General features: G+C 41.5%; 1 protein-coding gene and 1 long non-coding RNA gene across 27 annotated transcripts in view; one reads left to right on the top strand and one right to left on the bottom strand.

Moving 5' to 3' along the window:
• NEDD4L (NEDD4 like E3 ubiquitin protein ligase) overlaps positions 1-3,019 on the top strand; it is a 324,861-nt gene extending 321,842 nt beyond the window's left edge. For all 26 annotated transcript variants that reach the window (XM_083465746.1, XM_083465736.1, XM_083465731.1 and 23 more), the window contains 2 exons: positions 24-96; positions 1,462-3,019. In XM_083465746.1, the coding sequence (XP_083321872.1) occupies positions 24-96; positions 1,462-1,564 (176 nt within the window). In that variant the 3' untranslated portion in view covers positions 1,565-3,019. The remainder of the gene's footprint in view (positions 1-23; positions 97-1,461) is intronic.
• Positions 3,020-7,580: 4,561 nt separating this feature from the next.
• Positions 7,581-20,610, bottom strand: part of LOC310689077 — a 39,649-nt gene continuing 26,619 nt past the window's right edge. Inside the window, exons 3-4 of the long non-coding RNA XR_014517282.1 lie at positions 9,259-9,401; positions 7,581-7,974 (exon numbers count right to left, since the gene is read on the bottom strand). This is a non-coding gene — a long non-coding RNA (uncharacterized lncRNA). The remainder of the gene's footprint in view (positions 7,975-9,258; positions 9,402-20,610) is intronic.

Here is a 20,610-nt window from a genome sequence, read left to right as displayed (position 1 = left end):
GTGCTTTTTTACCCTTGATCCAGGTTCAAATGGTCCTCAGCTGTTTACAATAGAGCAATGGGGAAGCCCTGAGAAGTTACCCAGAGCTCATACATGGTAAGTCACAAACAAGGTGTATTAAGTCATTTACAGTGATGAAATTTGGCATACTTTTAGCTGTGTGTGAGGTTGGAATTCTTGTTTCTTACATTAGGCTTGAAAATTAATTAACTATTACATTAATGAGTGCCAAAAGCAAATATGAATGATATTGCCATACAACCCTGGCTTCATCTGAGCTGATTCCTTGGGGGGGGTTAGAAAGGAGCCTAAGCCAAGCTGCCATCTGTGAGAGATGTGGCTTTGACTTTGAATTGCAAATATTCATTTACCATATTTTTCATTCTATAGGACGCACTTTTTCCCCTCCAAAATGATGGGGAAATGTGTGTGCATCCTATGGAGTGAATGCAGGCTCCTTGGCTTCAGCGATAGCAACGTGAAGCCTCCGAAGCGCAGAGGGAGTGCTCCCTCCGTGCTCTGGAGGCTTCACGTTGCTTTCGCTGAACCCTGGATAGCAAGAGGGGTCGGTGCACACCAACCCCTCTCTCTCTCTCCAGGCTTCAGGGATAGCCGCCGGAAACCTTCGGAGCGCAGCGCGAGTTCCCGCTGCGTTCCGGAGGCTTCAGGCTCCTTTCGCTGAAGCCATGAGAGTCTTGATCTCCCAGCTTCAGCAAAAGGAACCCGAAGCCTGAGGAGCACAGCGGGAACTTGCGCTGCGCTCCAAAGGCTTCAGGGATCATTGAGGCTGGGGTGGGGGGAAAGCAGCGCTTCCCCCCACTGCCGGCCCCACAAGCTCAGGGGGCAGCGGGAAGGCAGCGCGCCGCCTTTGTGCTGCTCCCCGACCTGGTGTTTGAGGCTGGCGATGGGGGAAAGCAGTGCTTCCCCCCGCCAGCCCCAAAGAGCAGGTCGAAAGGAACCCGAAGCCTCTGGAGCCCAGCGGGAACTCCTGCTGCGCTCCGGAGGCTTTGGGTGAACGCACCTTGAACGCACAGAATGCACCTTGTTTTAGAGGGGGAGAACAAGAAAAAAAAATACCCCCCTCTTTGCGCAGCGCCCCTTCAGCGAAGCAGCAGGAGAAATGGAAGGGGCTCCGTTTCTCCTGCCGCTTTGCAGAAGAGACGCTGAGCAGAGAGGGAGAGAATTTTTTTTTTCTTGTTCTCCCCCTCTAAAACAAGGTGTGTCCTCTGGTCCGGCGTCTTATAGAGCGAAAAATACGGTAGTTCAGAAAGAAGAATAACAAGGAATTTCAAATATGTTGTTGGAGTTAAGAATCCCAAGGCATCCTTTAAAAAGCAACAATGAAAGTGCTATTTGTTGCCACAAGTCCTTTTCCTTAGTGTTGCTACCTGAAAAATGCATGCAGATTTGAAATTAACAGGACACTATAATGACACCTTCTCTCCCCTCTTCCCATTTCAGCTTTAATCGCCTTGACTTACCTCCGTATGACTCTTTTGAAGAATTACGAGAAAAGCTTCTTATGGCTGTTGAAAACGCTCAAGGATTTGAAGGGGTGGATTAAGACGGCGCCTGTTCCTTATTATTACTACTATTGTTGTTATTATTTTTGAAACAAAGATTCTGTTCACGGAGCAAGATCTGTGTGCTCTTTTCGATTTGCCTGACAAGACATTCACAAGACCCAGAGGCAGAACAAGTTGCACGGTGGTTGGTTCATGGAGCAAACTCTTGTACAGTGCAGACGTCTGAATTGGAAGTAACTTTCTCTCACCTGTGGATAGTATTTCTGAAATTTCCATGGCAAGTTACCAACTGGTGGATGTGTGTACTCTTGACTACATTTCAGAAGGACTTGTTCTATTTATGTTGTGCCTCTAGGCAAAAGCCCTTAATAAATGTTTTACATACTTTCTAATGACAATGAATGGAATTAATCCTTTTACAGGTAGAGTATTACAGCTCATGTTTACTTTCTAAAAATGATTTAAGACATTTTCAAATTTTATTTCAATACAATTAAACAAAAAGAAGCATATACTGGAAAAAAAATGAGCTTACTTCTTTTCCTCACAATTTGTCTATAGACTTGATGCCTGTGGCATTTTAGTTTCGAAAGTACCTCTTTCCCCCCCGTTATTTTTGTTGTGGTTCAACCTCGTGTCCCCCGTCTTTTGGAATCCTAGGAGCAACGTTTTTATAAGGAATTTTCTGCAAATTGGAAGTATTATCAGAATATACCTAATGCCTTTTAATTACACGCATTGAGCTTTCACAGACAACGGAGAGAGAAAACAGTGATTCGGATGTAAAGTATTTTATACAAATCGACAGAATATTTACAAGAGGACCGTAACACAGCATGCCAAATCTCTCATTCAATAAGGAAATTGTTTCATTATTCTTTAATAATATTGATATGTATTATATAGCTCTTTTGGTGATGGAGATGGCATTATTGTCTTGGGGGGGGGTGCTTAATCCTGCTGCTTACCTTTGTACAGTGACTGTTTAATTCTCTACTCTTTGCAATGGAGGCATTCTGAACTAATCCTGGCACCGCTTGATTTGGACAAAGGCTGTGAAGACCAGATCCACACAAACTCCTGTCTCTATACATTTGCTAATGGTCTCTAAATGAGGATATATATTTTTCCCCCTTTATTTTTAACTGCACCAATTCTAGAAGCACTTTATTGTACCACATTGGAGCTCATCTCTTTCTCCCTATCTTTTTTTTTTTTTAAGAAATCATAAACATTAATGTGACGATATACCTTCTCACTGCCCCCTGTCTTTTTGGTGCAATCATTTTCAGTTGCGAATTTGGATGCAGCTGAAACAAAACCTACAGAGCTGAATCTGCAGACACTAATTGTATTTTGAGGGGCTGGGTGTTCGGGGTTTTTTTGTTTTTGTTTCTTCCCCTGACCAAGATTTATTTAATATATACAGTTATCTAGTCAGTTTTGTAATCTATGACATGTTGCATGATTAAACGATAATGCTTGACTTGTAACTGTTATGTACTAGATTAAAGGGGGAAAGAGCAGGTATGGTACCTTGTGGTCCACTTGAAAGGGAATGGTAGCAGAACTAATTGAATAAATCACATTGGCTGGTTTTAGTCAGCCCACCCAAGTCAAAACTGGCAAATGAGCTGCTATCCAGCTAAGGGAGGAAGCCCTATTGAACATAGTGGGATTTGCTTCTGAGTAAGCATGCAATGAACTGAGATACTAGGGCATTTCCACAGGTGAGGTGATCTTAAACTGATATACGATGAAACTATAAAAGATGACAGCACTCTTGTTTTTCTATTCATCCGTCCTGTCTTCCTGCCTCTTCTCTCCCCTCCATTTTATCTACTCCGTCTGTATCCTTTTCATAAAACAAGAAAATGGGTAATTTGTTTCTGGTGAAACCCAGCTTCGATCATAACCGGCTTCTAACTCACAAGAGTATAACGCTAATTGGCATTTCTCTCGAGCGTTCTGCCCCTTCAACTCCTGGAAGACAATGTCACCAGAAAGATAGAAAGTATGTTATTTTTTCCCATTTTCAACTATTTTTCTTTTTTCAATTTTGTTTTGGGGCCCTCGCCTTTTATTTAGCTTTGTACTAGATTTCCAGCCATGCACAAAATCAGTGTTTGGGGGGGGGGTCAAACTAAATTCTACTCAAGAGCAGACCCTTTGAAATGAATGTGTTCAAAGTTAGTCATGCCCATTATTACTTTTTCACTGTTGAGTATGACTAACGTTGAATATAACCTATAAAATCTGAGCTCTAGTTGTTGATACCATGTAGCAAACTTCAATAATAAACAATAATGGTAAATTTAAGCAGTTCCTCCCTGTGTCTGGGGGCTAAAACATAAGGAGACCACAATTTTGAAATTCGGAACATAAACGTGAATCAGAAACCAGACACGGAAACCAGATTTACAGAATGTAAAGTATAATTGTTGTCTTGGCTGGGCTGCTAATAACTAATGACTGCCAGTCTTTATATTTGGATCAAGGTAGGGAACCTTTTTAAGTCTAGGGGCCATATTACCTAGTGGGCAACTCTCATAAGAGCCACATGGTGGTGGGAAAATGGAAGTGATTGCTTTCTTTGTACAGTAACCATACTGTACAAAGCCAGCCACACTCACTTCTCTACATCCATCCAGATAAATATGTGTGTGATGGTAGCCTAGCAAGGACATGTAGCATGTGTCTCAGGGACTGCCTGGACTCAGGAGTGGTGGGAGCCTCCCACCCAGGAGGAGGACAGGGAAGACGAGGATGTAGACCTTGGGCCCTGGTGGTGGGAGAATAGGGAAGAGGCTGGGGAAAGGATGAGCTGAGAGGCGGTGGAAGCAGCAGGTTGGAGTCATCAAGCAAGGTCAAAAGAAGGAGGCCCTTATAGGACAGTCTCAGTCCTGCTGGCTCTCCTCCTCTCACACCCCGCTCTGGGAGAGTCCTACATGTTGCTGAGCAATGGACTAGACAAGCCCAGAGGAGGAGCTCATCCCCTACATTGCAGACTCTGTTTGGGAAGGCTCCAGAGTGAGGAGCTGGAGGGGAGCTCAGTTTGCAGCTGAAGGAGTCCAGCCAGGGAGACCACACCGTGTTACTTTCTGTGAATGAAAGTCAACTGCATTTCAAGCCCCTAGCCTTTTCCGGACCTGCAGGGGCCCAGAACTTTCCTGTCAGCTGTCAAAACACTCTGGAGAGTCCCAAGGATGTAGGGCAGAGAAGCCCAGTGAGAAGCCTGAGTTTATTATTCCTTTGACATAGAGGCAATCCTACCCATCATGTAATGCGTGTCTCTTGTCAGGTAGGTTATCGGCACCTCACTTCCTTTAATTTTTCTCCATCTCCATGGACCCAACTTTGATAAGCTGGGCCCACTGCCCTTGCCCCCTGGTTTGGCCCTGTAGCAATGTGGCGTCTCACTCACTTGATCACATGATGGTTGAGGGATGTTGCTTCCAGTTGACAGAAAAGAGCAGGGAGGTGAAGGGAGGAAGCAAACCTCACAAATAGTTTAATTTTAAATAGCTCCTTTGACTTTATAAGCTATGACACGTTTTCAAATTAAGCGCTTAAAAAGGGGGAGGGGGCAGATCACCCCTACACAGAAGGAACATTTTGGCACATAGGAAAATAGCAACTATCTAGCACGGTTATGATCAGGAGGGAGGGAAGATTTCATGTTTGATTGCGAAATTATATCAACAAACAGGAGTTTGCTAGCATCCTTCCCGTTCTATTCCCTAACAAAGGATTATACAGTTACACAATCAAATTGTCAAGTGGGCTAAGTCATGCCCATTTGCCCCCCAATATCACCCGGTACCCTACACCGGGGTCTTCTGGTATAAATTTGCAGAGTAACCTTCCAGGAGATCAGTGAAGGTGGTGGTGTTGTTTTTTCCATTCCCGTAAGTTTAACAATGGCAAGCCACTTTGGAAATTAAATCTCTTCCAAATTGCTAATTCACTAATTTCTTAGCCACAGTGCTCCTCGCCTGTAAAATGCGAGTATTAATTGGTTGCCTTTGGGAGCTGTACCAGCTCCTTTGAGTTTTGTGTTAGAAACACCGACTCGGGTGTAGGCTTGTATTTGTAAATACAGTGGATGAGTCACGCAGCGCAGTACGTAATTGACGACTCTGCTGTTCACTCGCCCCCATTATTCTACACGTGCCTCTAATTGGTGGTTTAAAAAATTAAAAAGTAGATCCCAGAAGCCTGAGGTGTTCCTAGCCAGCTACGTTTGTGAAATGACCCTGGATCTTATGGTGTGGTTTGGAGAGAGTACAAACAGAGCAAAGTGTTAGGATGCACTGCCATAAAGACAGGCTTTCTGATCTTGCTATAGACTGTTCCTCTGTGACCTTCCATTATGTTTGCTCTTTTGTGCTTCCCAAACCTTTTGTTGTGCTTTTTAGTCACTTGTTTCACAGCAGCCCATTTCTGCCATTTTTGCTTGTCGGTCTGCATTATAAGCCTTCAGGCTGTTAATGGGAGAAAACTTACAGATGTGGATTTTATTTTATTTTTATTCTGTGGCATGAACGGAGTCTGAAACTTGAGCATATATAGATATGCCTGGGAACTGTAGCAGCAACCGCCAAGGTGCACCTTCTGATTAAAATGGGTGTTTTGAAATGTTTTCAGATTAGTTCCATTGTCACTTTTGCCTGGCCAAATCCAGAAAAAATGTTCCATTTCATGCAATGTCGAGCCAGTCTTCCAAACAAATCAAAATCCACCTGCTTCTAGATTTCATCCATATTGGTGGAATTATGCAGCTTTCTGCCTTCCTGATTGTTACCTGCTTGGCCTCAGCTTCAGTCCCTGGCAACACTAGTTGAAAGCTCAGGTAGCAAGTAAAGGTGAGCAGATGCACTAAGATAACATGAGATTGCTTCCACACCAGTCCCAGAATGTGGTACTGGCTATGAATAATCATCTGCACAGCACACCTGTGGCCTCTTTCCCAACTGGAGCTTCTGGTGTTTTGGAGCAGCAAATTAAGAAAAAAGTAGTGTTAGAAAGAGGAGCCAATAAGGAGAGCAGGAGGAGTTGGGCCAGATCCCGCATTGGGGAGTCCTGGGCAAATTGTCCTTGGGGGCAGGCTTCCTTTTCTTGGTAAGTGGGCCCCCGGTGGGCTTACCTGTGTTGAGCCGCCATTTTAATTTCCCACAAATGACACACAACAACGTTCTTCATATTCCTACTTGCCCTTCAACCATAAGGTTTTAGGACCGGTTGCAACAGCGTAACATGCAGTTATAAAAAGCAAAACCATCCCAACCAAAGTTGAACAGTATAGACTGAGCAGGAGAGATGGGTCCTACAAAACAAAAGGCCTTAGAGGAGGTGCATTGTGGGAAATTAAAAGAGTGGGTAGATTTGGCTTCCTGGCATAGGAAGCCTAAAAATAAAGGAGGCAGGCACAGCTGTAGGCCGCCAGGTGCTGCCATAATCCCTGTTGGGAAGGAATCTTTCTCGCTTATTTATCTTGCAGCCAGTACTGTTCCTGAAGTCTCTCCCCCCCCCCTTTTATATTTTTGAGCTTCATGTATTTGACCATTTGCTGACAAATCAGTAGAGGACGTTGCTGTGAAGGCTAATCACATGCCTCCTTGTCAGAGCCCATTCCTCACCTCATCCCAATATAGCAAACCAACCTAAATGACCTGTTGGTTTTGTTTGTTGCCCTTTGCACTGTGGCGAGTGAGCATGACTGCAGGAATTCTATCTCAAAAGTCACTGTTTGTTAGCATTCCACCTGTGGAAGAACTTAAATCTGTACACGTTGGTGGAGAGATGAGTAGTACAGCTTACCCACCTCTGTTACTACTTTAGTTTTCTGTGAGTAATATGAAAACAAACCAGGATTGTGGTGGTTTGAATGCTCAAATGCAGATGTAAAATTAAAGCTTTTTTTAAAAAAAACAAAACGGAACAAGTTTGCTTCTCTGAAATTCTGAGGGAGAACACTGGATGAAAGATGTTGCACTACAAATGAAGCGTACAAACTGGCTATGTTTCTAAAATTTGGATTATTCCCCAACCAAATATATTATTTGTTTTATTTAAGTAGGGTGCAGGGATCGCTCAAAGTAGTTCACAACGTATCATAAACAAAGATCAAATACAAAAATGCTAAGGGGGCGAGAATCCACATTATAAAACACCCCTAACTAGATAGGCACCCTCGTCAACATCAGAATGAAACACCCGAAAATCAGCTACAGTGATATCTCGGTTTTCGAACATCTCCATTGACGAACGTTTCGGAATTTGAACGCTGTAAACCGGGAAGTAAATGCTTCGGTTTTCAAACATGCCTCGGAAGTCAAACCAGAAACACGACTTCTGTATTGGGATTTCCGTTCTGAGTTTTCAGTTTTCGAAAATTTCAGAACCTGAAAGGTCTTCCAGAAAGGATAATGTTTGGAAACCGAGGTACCTACCAAAAAATACAATGAAAACTCTTGTTTTAAAATACTGTAATTCGCAACTGAGCAAAAGAAAAGAAAAAGACTCTTTCTGACCTACCATATGCCCAATGACGTAATTAAACAACCCAATCCAATTAAATTCCCAACCCCATAAGCACAGCTTAAATGTAAAGGGACCCCTGACCATTAGGTCCAGTTGTGGCCGACTCTGGGGTTGCGGCGCTCGTCTCGGTTTATTGGCTGAGGGAGCTGGCGTACAGCTTCCGGGTCATGTGGCCAGCATGACTAAGCCGCTTCTGGCGAACCAGAGCAGCGCACGGAAATGCCGTTTACCTTCCCACCAGAGCGGTACCTATTTATCTACTTGCACTTTGTGCTTTCGAACTGCTAGGTTGGCAGGCGTAGGGACCGAGCAACGGGAGCTCACCCCGTCGCGGGGATTCGAACCGCCGACCTTCTGATTGGCAAGTCCTAGGCTCTGTGGTTTAACCCACAGCACCACCCGCATCCCAAGCAGAGCTTAAACGGCAGCTAAAATTGCATTCCACACATAATTAGCGCATGCACAACAACCAAACACAGAAACCCGACAATGTACTCAAACTTTACTCCTCTAGCACGCAGTTCTGATAATTCTGCATTGCATCCTCAACAGCCCACTCATGAGACCTAGACAAATACTGACATACAAAGCAATGTACCCCACCCTCTAAATAAAGCATTCATGCCAAGCAGTCCCTCTCATTCTGGAGGTGGGGGGGTGGCATACAATATACGCCCAATAGCAGGGGTTCACATGGGGGCAGGAGGAACAGAAACCACCTTTTCCGAACTGCCAGGCAGTAACACATCATCTGTTTTCACCCCCCTAAAACAAAAGGACAGAACAGAAAACTATTAGATAAACGAGGTGCCTCGTATAAATACCATTCACTGCCTTGGTTTCTCACCCGAGGGATCCAAAACTACCCCCAAGTAGCACTTAGGGTGCTCTGCTTCATTTCAAATGGATGAGCTGGGTTGCTACTACCCAAGGGAGACTCAACCAAAAAGGGTATCCAAGGGGGGCTGGAATGTACAGTTGCCGGGTGTGAGTGAGCTGGAAGAAGAGAGATGCTGCAAGATCTGAGGGGAGAAAGATGCCTTGCTGTGTGCTGGCTCTAAAGCTGTGACTAACATAGGAGCAAGATCTGTTGGGGCCTTGATGCTGTGAGGCCCTCCATCTTATGTTCAGGTTGTATATATGCACAAACAAACCCATATATCCTAAAGACACAACAGTTTCCACTGACCTTCCTTTCAAGTCTTAGATAAGCACTGGAACACCTGGTGTCTCTCATTTTCAGAGGGTTGGAGTGATGTGTAACAATATTTGCAGGCACATACTCAAAAGAGGTTTCAGGCGCCTTCTTCGGCTGCAACATTCAGTCTCCAGCTGTAAAACATATGGATAATAATAATAATTATTATTATTTATACCCCGCCCATCTGGGCAGCTTCCAACAAAAGATTAAAAATACATTAAAACACCAGTCATTAAAAACTTCCCTGAACAGGGCTGCTGCCTTCAGAGGTCTTACAAAAGTCAGATAGTTGTTTATTTCCTTGACATCTGATGAGATGGCGTTCCACAGGTGCCACTACCAAGAAGGCCCTCTGCCTGGTTCCCTGTAACTTGGCTTCTCGCAGGGAGGGAACCGCCAGAAGGCCCTCGGTGCTGGACCTCAGTGTCCGGGCTGAACGATGGAGGTGGAGACGCTCCTTCAGGTATACTGGGCCGAAGCCGTTTAGGACTTTAAAGGTCAGCACCAACACTTTGAATTGTGCTCGGAAACGTACTGGGAGCCAATGTAGGTATTTCAAGACTGATGTTAAGAGTCTAGTGAGACATTAAGAGGATAACACACCTGGATATGAAACTGGAGGTGAACCATTTTAGTGCCACATTGTATGTTGGATGGGCATAAGGCCCAAATTCAAGCCAGTAAACTCCCGCAGGGAGAGCAAGAGGACATAAACCTGATAACAAAACCATGAGGAAGTTGCCGGTAGATATAAAGGGAATGAACATCTCATCTTCTTAAACCACATTTGCTGGAGCAATAAGGACCAGCAGAGGCACTGTCACGGGGGTGGGGGAATAAACTTGGTTGTAATATCTTCTATTTTATAAGAACAAACAACCGGCAATATCTGTGCACATTCAGTGAAAGGTGTGTTTTTTTAATTTTGGTAAACCAGCTTAATGGTATTACAGTGGTGCCCCGCAAGACGAATGCCTCGCAAGACGGAAAACTCGCTAGACGAAAGAGTTTTCCGTTTTGGAGGTGCTTCGCAAAACGAATTTCCTATGGGCTTGCTTCGCAAGACGACAATGTCTTGCGAGTTCCTGCTGGTTTTTTTTCCTCCCCCCCCTCTTTTTCTAAGCCGCTCAGCCGCTTATCAGCTGATCCGATCAGCAGATAAGCTGCTAAAAGCCGCTAATAGCGCTAATCCGCTAATCCTTCAATGGGCTTGCTTCGCAAGACGAAAAAACCGCTAGACGAAGAGGATCACAGAATGGATTCTTTTCGTCTTGCGAGGCACCACTGTATTATTAAAAATTTCTACACCGCCTTCACCCGAGGTTCACGGGGCAGTTTACAATATGAAAACACAAAAATACCTAACATAGTAACAAACCAAACAATAATCCCACCCACCCACAGTTTAAAAGGCCATAGATAGTTTAATCAGCCAAAGGCCTGGGAGAAGAGCATTTTTGCCTGGCACCTAAAAATATGTTGGAAGTTGGAAGCCGCTGCAGGAAAGTTCTATTCTTGTGTTGCCACCCTGCAGACATTTTGTGGAGGGTCGACACTAAGAAGGGCCTCAGAGGATGATTTCAGGGTCTGGGTCAGTTCATATGGGGAGAGGCAATCCTTGAGAAGGTATTGTGATCCTGAGCCTTTGAAGGCTTTCTAGATCAAAACCAACACTTTGAACTGGGCCAGGAAACTGACTGGCAGCCAAGTGCAGTCGGGCCGGGTTTGGCGTTGTATCTTCAAACTGGTGCCTCTGAATTCTGCACCAGGATTGACGTTCAAGGGGAACAAGAGCAATTTTTCCGCTTCACTTTAACTTCTGATTTGCTGAAATCAGGATTCTTGGAATTCACAGTAAATCTTTCAAAGAGGACACTTGAGTTCTGAAACTATCTTTCAGCCTGAATGAAGACAACTTCCAAATGGTAAAAGCTTTCAAACATTCCAGAAGAAATTTGTTGTGTTTCCAAACCCATTAGATTGCTTAACTACTTCTGGACAGGGAGGATAATGAGCTCATCTGCCATAATGAGCTTATAGATTTGTGTGTTGAAAAAATAAGCAAAACAGCAAATGCATAAGTGAGCTATCGTAAAAACTTTGTTATAGAGTAGTAGTCTATTGTCTCCCAAGACAGATGGATGCCAACAAAGTAAATAACACACTGGATGGTATTCAACACTCGTTCTAATCATAATAGACCCATTGAAGCTAATGGACATGATCATCTTAGGTTCATACATTTCAATGGTCTGCTCTGAGGAGGCCTTAGTTGAATATAATCCAGTGTTCTAATTTGGAATATCTTTGAAAACATACTTCCATTAGATATACAAACATAAATGCTGATTTGATTAAAGATCATGTTCCTTTTCCATTTTATTTTCTTAAGATTTATGAAGGGAATTACTGGCTATTGTTCAACTGATGGAGAAGAAAAATTTAATAAGAAGTTATGAAAATAGACACATATTGTACTTTAAATTATATGGCTTGTTTCCTTGAAAGTTTAATATTTGTATTTCAAACACTACTCTTTTTAAAACGTACTATTTACAAATTTAAGAAAAATCACACAAAATCAGCAGGAATATCAACAGAGAAAATCTTAAATGTAAGGTGATCAATCAACATAGTCCTGCTTGATCTATGACTATATTCAAGTGTGCATTTCCAAACAGTGCATATTCAGAAACAGTGCATTTCTAATAGCAACACAGAAAGGACTCACACCAAACACAATTCACACATAATGTAGACTTTACTTTTGCTTTATCTGGCAAATAAACCGTCATTCCAATGTATCCAATTAGAAAAATAAATAAATCTAGCAATCAAGCCAACACTTTGCTTGTAGCCCCTCTGTCTAGGTTCATCCATAATAGCCAAGCCGTTTTGTTTTGTCTCGCCTAACATGGTGAGAGAAGATGCCTGTTATTTCTCTCCTCTACTCATCCTATAAACAGTTCCTGCAAATAAAAATCTGCTCCTGCATGAATAAAGCCTTTGAACTTTCAATTCAAGTCATCCAAGCTGCATGCTCTCCTAACAACAATTTCTAGTCAATATTCCTTAAAATGACTGGGTCACACCAGGGAAATCGCTCTTGAACAAAAATACATTTGGTAACTGTCTAAATATCAAGACACTAGGCCGCATTTCAGCTGGTAGCTGATTCCAGGGTGGGCCCCCAAACCTTAGTTTGCCTACCCATGGTTTAAAGTGATGGTGTAAATAAGTAAACCCCCTGAAATCAATGGGCTTTTCATTGGGTCTACTCTGAGTATGTTGTCCTTGATCCAGGAAATCCAGTTAACCAATCCGTATTCATATTCATTGGAGTGACTAACCAAATATGTTATCACAGAATAAAAATTGCCCCCAGCTAATTACTGACCACAACAAAAAAATCTTAGGTGTGGGATCCTCCAAGAACCTAGTCCTGATCCTCCCTTCGGCAAATTTGAAGCGTGTGTTATCAGCAGCCAGAAAATGGTGGCTTCAAATTTAGGAAACTCTCTTGTCCTCTTTCCCCACCCCCTCCTCCAGAGCCTCCAAAAGTGCAATTTTGTTGAGGGTTTCCAATATTTAATCAAGTTAATTGCTTAAAAGATGGGTGGTTAATTGAGGTATATCAAATTTTATTATTTAACTGAATAGGTCATTATACTAATGATCAAATAAAATATAATAAGAAAATCCATTTAGAACTGGCTTTAAGTGAAAGACTTTAAGTGTAAACTCTCAAATTTAGATAGTGTAAAGGAGAATGATGTTAAAATTATGGAACTGGAATATTAATGGAATGAACAATAAGAAGAAACGGAACGGAATTGAACGTATTCTAAAGAAGAAGAATTTAGATATCATATGCCTGCAAGAAACGCATGTGGCCAAAAAACATAGGAAGATCCTTATCAATAAAAGGTTAGGGAACGAATTTATATCCTCAGATAAAAAGAAAAAAAGAGGGGTGGTTCTATATATCCAAAATAAAATTGAGTCCCGTCAATTATTTAAGGATGAGGAAGGAAGAATAATAGCGGCTCAGATTAAATGGCAAGGCGAAGAACTGATAATTGTTGGAGTCTACGCCCCAAATGGGAATAAGACAGAATTTTTCAGATTATTGGAAGAAAAACTATTTGAATATATGGATAAAAAAATTATAATAATGGGAGATTTGAACGGCGTGGTATCAACAGAAATGGATAGATTGAGGAAAACAAAGAACAATGAAGGGAAGTTACCAAAGACCTTTTTTACGATGATTAAGAACTGTAACCTAATTGACATCTGGAGATTTAGGCATCCGTTAGAAAAACAATTTACGTACCATTCAGAACCAAACCAATCAATGTCAAGAATAGACCAAATTTGGGTGTCGAACGAATTAGTACCAAGAATCCAAAAAATTGAAATACAAGCTAAAGTTATTTCAGACCACAACCCGATTAAGATGGAGTTAAAAGGACTCGAAGAACGAACTTTCAGATGGAGATTGAACGATAATCTCTGGGACGATCAAAAATTTGTTGAAAAAATACAGAAAAAATTGTCAGAATACTTTCAAGATAATTCAGATAAAGGGACAAAAATGAGTGTAGTATGGGATGCATCCAAGGCAGTGATGAGGGGCCTTTGTATCCAACAAAATGCGTGGAAAAAGAATAACAAAGAAAAAAAGACAAGAGAGATTCTGAGACAAATTACGGATAATGAACAAAAATTGATTAAAAAAACCTAATAATGAGAAGATAAAGCAGGAAATAAAGGCTCTACAAACCCAATTCGCAATGTTAATAAATAAGGAGGTCGAATGGAATATAAAAATGTTAAGACAAAAAAACTTTGAGTTCGCAAATAAATCTGGAAAATGGCTTGCTTGGCAGGTAAAAAGAAGGAAAGAACAAACACTAATCAACAAAATTGAATTAAATGGGGAAGAAATTACAGACCCGAAAGAAATCAGAAAAGGGTTTGTGGATTTTTATACACAATTATATAGGAATAACGAAAGGAATAACAAGGAGGAAATCGAAAGATATCTGGAAGAAAAGATGTTGAAGAAGATCCCGACAGATCAGAAAGAACAACTTAATGCCCTAATACGTAGAGAAGAGGTAGAAGAAGTGATTAATGAACTGAAAAGAGGGAAGGCACCGGGCCCAGATGGGTTTACATCAAGCTACTATAAAGAAATGAAAGATAAGTTGACAGCCCCGCTGACGGAAGTAATGAATAACATCTTAAAAGAAAGGGACATCCCTGAAACATGGAAAGAGGCCTTTATCACTATAATTCCAAAACAAGATTCGGATCCAACACAGATTAAGAATTACAGACCTATCTCCCTATTAAATACGGACTATAAGATCTTTGCTGGCGTTCTAGCCAAAAGATTAAAAAAGATACTATCAAAAATTATACACAAAGACCAAGCTGGTTTTTTGCCAGGAAGACAAATAAGTGATAATACAAGGAATATAGTTAATATTATTGAATTTCTTTCAGATAGGTGTGACAAACCAGCAAGCCTAATTTTTGTAGACGCTGAGAAAGCGTTTGATAACGTAGTCTGGGACTTTATGTTGAAAAACCTGGAGGTTATGGAGATGGGACAGGAATTTCTGAATGGTATAAAGGCAATCTACACAGAACAGAAAGCAAGACTGATAGTCAACAACGTCATCTCTGAAGATATTAAAATAGCTAAGGGAACAAGACAGGGATGCCCCCTTTCGCCACTGTTATTTATAGTGATTTTGGAAACCTTACTAAATGCAATAAGACAAAACAGACAAATTAAAGGGGTTACATTAGGGGTCAATGAGTACAAAGTTAAAGCCTATGCAGACGATGTGGTTTTGACTGTGGAAGAGCCGATGGAAAGTATAAAGGAGAGTTTGGAAGAGATAGGGAAATTTGGAACTTTAGCAGGATTTAAATTGAACAAAGGGAAAACAAAAATGATTGTCAAAAATTTAGACCAAGATAAGATTGAACTACTGCAGCAAAGAACAGGGATTGAGGTGGCTAGAAAAGTTAAATACCTGGGAATATGGCTTTCTGGAAAGAACATCGATTTGTATCAGAATAATTACACCCCAGTATGGAATAGAATAAAAAAAGATATGGAGACCTGGGCCAGAATGAAATTATCGTTCTGGGGACGAATTTCAATGATTAAAATGATGGTGCTCCCCAAGCTGTTATTTCTGTTCCAAACTTTACCCATAATAAAAGGCACAAAAGACTTCAAAGATTGGCAAAAGGTGATCTCAAGATATGTCTGGGAAGGGAAGAAGCCCAGAATTAAATTTAAACTATTGACTGATATAAAAGAAAGAGGTGGCTTCTCCCTACCAGACATGAGACTGTATTATGAGGCAGCATGTTTGTGCTGGATAAAAGAGTGGGTAAAATTGGAAAATAATGAACTTTTAGACCTGGAAGGATTTAATAACAGATTTGGGTGGCACGCCTACCTCTGGTGTGATAAAAAAAGGGTTCATAAGGGGTTCGGTAACCATGTTTTCAGAGGCGCTTTAATAGAGGTTTGGGATAGATATAAAAACATATTAGAACCCAAAACTCCTCACTGGTTATCTCCGTTAGAGATAATGGGGGTAAAGAAAATCAACATGAGAGGAAAGTGGGGAAAATATGAAGAAATGGTGATAAACGAAGGAGGAAAGTGGAAAGTAAAACCATATGACCAGGTTAAAGTTTTTACATATGATTGGTTGCACTATTTTCAGATTAATGAAATGTTCAAAAAGGAGGTGAAGGAAAGGGGTTATGAGGAAAAAGAGTCTAGGTATCAAAAGGAGATAGTGAACAATGAATGTAAAAATCTGTCGAAAATGTATAAAATACTGCTGGAATGGAACACGAAGGACGAGGAAGTGAAATCAGTGATGGTCCAGTGGGTGAGGGATTTCGGTTACAATATCCAATTGGAGGACTGGGAAAGGTTATGGAAGGTGAACATAAAATTTACGGCCTGTACGCTTCTGAAAGAAAATATGATGAAGATGCTTTATAGGTGGTATATGACACCAGTGAGGTTGGCAAGAATGTATAAGGTAGATAACAAATGCTGGAAATGTAGACAGATAGAGGGGACATTTTACCATCAATGGTGGGAATGTAAAAAAATTAAAAGTTTTTGGGAGGAGATTTATAACGAAATGAAAAAGATGCTGAGATACACCTTTGTTAAAAGACCAGAAATCTTCCTATTGGGTATGGTAAGAAAAGACATAGAAAGAAAGGACCGCAAACTTTTTCAGTACGCGGCAACGGCCGCAAGAATGGTGTTAGCACAGAGATGGAAGCAGGAGGAAATTCCTACGGTGGAAGAGTGGAGAGAAAAATTGATAGAATATGTAGAACTGGATAAATTAACAGGGAAAATTAGATATGCCAAAGACCAAAAGTTTATTCAAGACTGGGGGAAATTTGTGGGGTATCTGGAAAACAACTGTGATGTAAATACAACGCTAGTGGGGTTAAAAGAGGCACTGTAAAGAATCAATAAGTAGTGTCAGTTACAAATAATGTAGGAAGGGTGGGATAACGGCAATATGTAAGAACAGAATGCGTATGAAAGGGGAAAACTACGAATGATTGTCAGTAACGTTGAAGGAAGTCCAAAATGGATAAGAATGTTATGATATGGATATAAATGTATAACTGGTTGAAAACTAATAAAATTTTAAAATGCAAAAAAAAACAAAAAAAAAACTGGCTTATATCCTTCAGAGAGCATTCACAGTGCTGCTTGTATTAAAATGAATGGGTCCAGTTAATATATTAAAAATCAATATTATTTAATATCTGGAAGTGCCTAAGATGTACTAGGAACCGGATGTTTTGAAAATGGCTCCATACCTATTGAATAAATAAATAAATGAAAAGGACACATTATGATGGTGGTGGTTGCTTTTATTAAAAGCATCTATATACCACTCTCCATTAAAAGAAACCCTAGGGCAGTATGGAAAGAAAAAAATTATATATTAAAAATACATTAATACTCCATATTATAAGGCATTTTAAAAAACCATTTGCAACAATACAAATCCACCGTAGAAAAAACCAGGTCAATAAGATTAATTACTAACAATGATTGTTAGTAACAATACAAATTGGTAAGTGTTTGCATGAACAAGTAGATCTTCAAAACATGTCAGATTGATGATCAAGATGGTCCCTGCCTAACCTCCTGATAAGTTATCCCAAAGCCTGGGTGCCATGGAGGAAAAGACCTGAGTCCTGGTTGATGCAAGACATACCTGTGCAAGAGGCAGTATAAGCAGGATGCACTGATCTGCAGATATTGGTAAACAAACACGTCTACAATGGGAGAATACATTGACTTGCAAATTACTTCACAGCCCTAAGCTACTAAAGTGGTTTACAATAAAATAATATAAAATACAAAAACTACAGTCTCAAATCAACTAAAAACAATAAAACAAATGTTGGAGAAAAGCAAATACATTTCCTTCTTTTGAGCCTTTAGCTATTGCATGTGTTACTTTAAACCACACAAGCCCACTCTTTATCTAGCAATCAAGCCAACACTTTGCTTGTAGCCCCTCTGTCTAAGTTCATCCCTAAAAGCTGAGCCATTTTGTTTTGTCTCGCCTAACATGATGAGAGAAGATGCCTGTTATTTCTCTCCTCTACTCATCCTATAAACAGTTCCTGCAAATAAAAATCTGCTCCTGCATGAATAAAGCCTTTGAACTTTCAGTTCAAGTCATCCAAGCTGCCTGCTCTCCTAACAACAATTTCTAGTCAATATTCCTTAAAATGACTGGGTCACACCAGGGAAATCGCTCTTGAACAAAAATACATTTGGTAGCTGTCTAAATATCAAGACACTGGGCCGCATTTCAGGGCATTCCAGGGTGGGCCCAGGACCCAGGCAATGTTTGGCAAAAAGCGCTCCCTTGAACACTGAAATCAGCATGCAGCCACTGAGAGATATTTCACACACTGCTTTCTGAGAGGTACACCTTAAAGAAATCAAGTGTCTCCCTCAGTGTGTCCAGTAGCACTGCCAGAAATATGTATTTGCAAACACACCTGTTGTCCACTATGGTTTGCTGGATCTCACTGGCAAGAGTAGAATCTGAGACAAACTAGGTTTGCTTCCATGTTTGCAGTGTGTGAAACGTAATCCTTATAGTTTGTGCTTTTAAGATCCTTATAGTCAGTATTCTTATCTTTAATAATGCTGGACTATTTCCTACATGGCACGGCCACATGTTGACACTTAAGCGTGCATTTTTCTTCTGCCTGCAAGCATCAGAAATTTCCACCTGGTCAGTCCCCCCCCCCCTTCTATTTCCCCCTCCGGCCCTCTATCACTTGTTAGATTAGCTGGAGGACATGCCCTAGCAATGAAATCAGTTTTTAAACAAATGACAGAACTTTGAACCTCACGCTGAAGTTAAAGAATAACAGCAAGGGAAGTCAGATCAATGGCTAGCAAATATTAGTTGTGGCTGAGCCACGGACATGTAACTTTGAAAAATGTCAGCCCTTCTCCTTGATGTCCCTACAATCCATCACCCATGCCATGCCCCCAAGGAAATCACATCTTTGAAGTTACGGAAGCCCCAACCCTTTAAAAGCAAAAGGCACAGTGAAAATATACATGATTAGGCAGATATACAAAAGGGCAGACATTTTGGTCTACAGAAATAAAAGCAGAAAGCGCTAAGAAACCCTGTTGGTGGAGATCCTCAAACCCAGAGTCAGAAGGTGGCCCTTGAAGGCTTTCCATCTGGCCCTTGGGACTGTTACAGGCCAGACCCACTCTTGCCAGGATGCAGCCTTCAATGGTCCGGTTCCACAGCCTCCTCAAGTGCTTTTGCCTGGCTGGAATTTCTGTCAAAATAAAAAAATTCCTTCCAGTAGCACCTTAAAGACCAACTAAGTTAGTTCTTGGTATGAGCTTTCGTGTGCATGCACACTTCTTCAGATACACTGAAACAGAAGTTGCCAGATCCTTCTATATATAAGGTGCTACTGGAAGGAATTTTTTTATTTTGACTATGGCAGACCAACACGGCTACCTATCTGTAACTGGAATTTCTGTGTGAACTGTGATGCTTGCCTGGAGGGACAGATGTTGGTCCAGCTTCTCTTCAGCTTCTGCGTGGCTGGTAGCTAGCCTGACTGTACTGTTATGTCCATTGCCCACAGCCAGCAAGTGTGCCCTGCTCTTGGGAAGCACCGTGGTTCGCCACCACTGCCTTAGAAATTGACTGGTTCACACTAGAGCACCATTCCAGGTCTCATCAACCCCAGCCAGCATATATAGCCAGCATATATAGCCAACGCAGTGCCCTCCAGATGTTGGACTCCCATCAGCCTCAGCTAGCATGGTCAGGGATGATGGGATGTGTAGTCCAACAACATCTGGAGGGCACCACATTGGCTACCATATATTGACAGTGACAGTTGTTGGGAATCACAAGTGGGTCTAGTGCTGTTCCCCCTCACTGCAAGAAGCCAAGTTATAGGGAACCAGGCAGAGGGCCTTCTCGGTAGTGGCACCCGCCCTGTGGAACACCCTCCCACCAGATGTCAAAGAGAACAACAACTACCAGACTTTTAGAAGACATCTGAAGGCAGCCCTGTTTAGGGAAGCTTTTAATGCTTGATGCATTACTGTATTTTAATATTTTGTTGAAAGCCGCCCAGATAGGCGGGGTATAAATAATAATTCTATTATTATTATTATTATTATTATTATTATTACACTGAGGTCCTCCCCATCAGCACACCTGCTTTGCTTGGCCATTGTGATAACAAGATGCTGAACCAGCACCTATCTATCAAGGCTCTTCTTGTGTCCTTATATCTGCCTCTCTCCCTTCCTCATCAAAGCCCATCTTTCCCTAGAATCCTTTGGAACAACACCTAGTCCTAATGCCCAATGTTGTCACTGAGCCAAAGTGCATGTAATTTGAAATAACAACATACTCCTCCCCCTGTCTCCTCCCTTTCCCTGTATTTCTTTTCAGATTGTAAGATGCTAGAGTCAGGGACCTATCAGGCCTGTTCTTCGCAAAATGCCACGTCCACAGATATCTCAGTGTAAATAATGATGATTAATGATTTATTATCTAGACAATATTTTGCTATGCAGGGTAACAAAAGAGAGAAACTAGCCCTTGAGCACCCAATCCATTGCCTACAGCAGTCAGGAGTAGGCTTCAGGCATCCATGTCAGAAAAACTGAGATAAGTGATGGAGTAGATTCAAACCACTCAAATCAAGTAAATCTGTGTTAACTTCCTCTCATAAGAGAAGGAA

This window comes from Podarcis liolepis (assembly GCF_965112155.1).
Source record: "Podarcis liolepis genome assembly, chromosome: 11".
NCBI classification, from domain to species: Eukaryota; Metazoa; Chordata; class Lepidosauria; order Squamata; family Lacertidae; genus Podarcis; species Podarcis liolepis.
The sequence above is the reverse complement of the archived record's forward strand: the minus strand, read 5'-3'. Positions and strand labels throughout refer to the sequence as shown.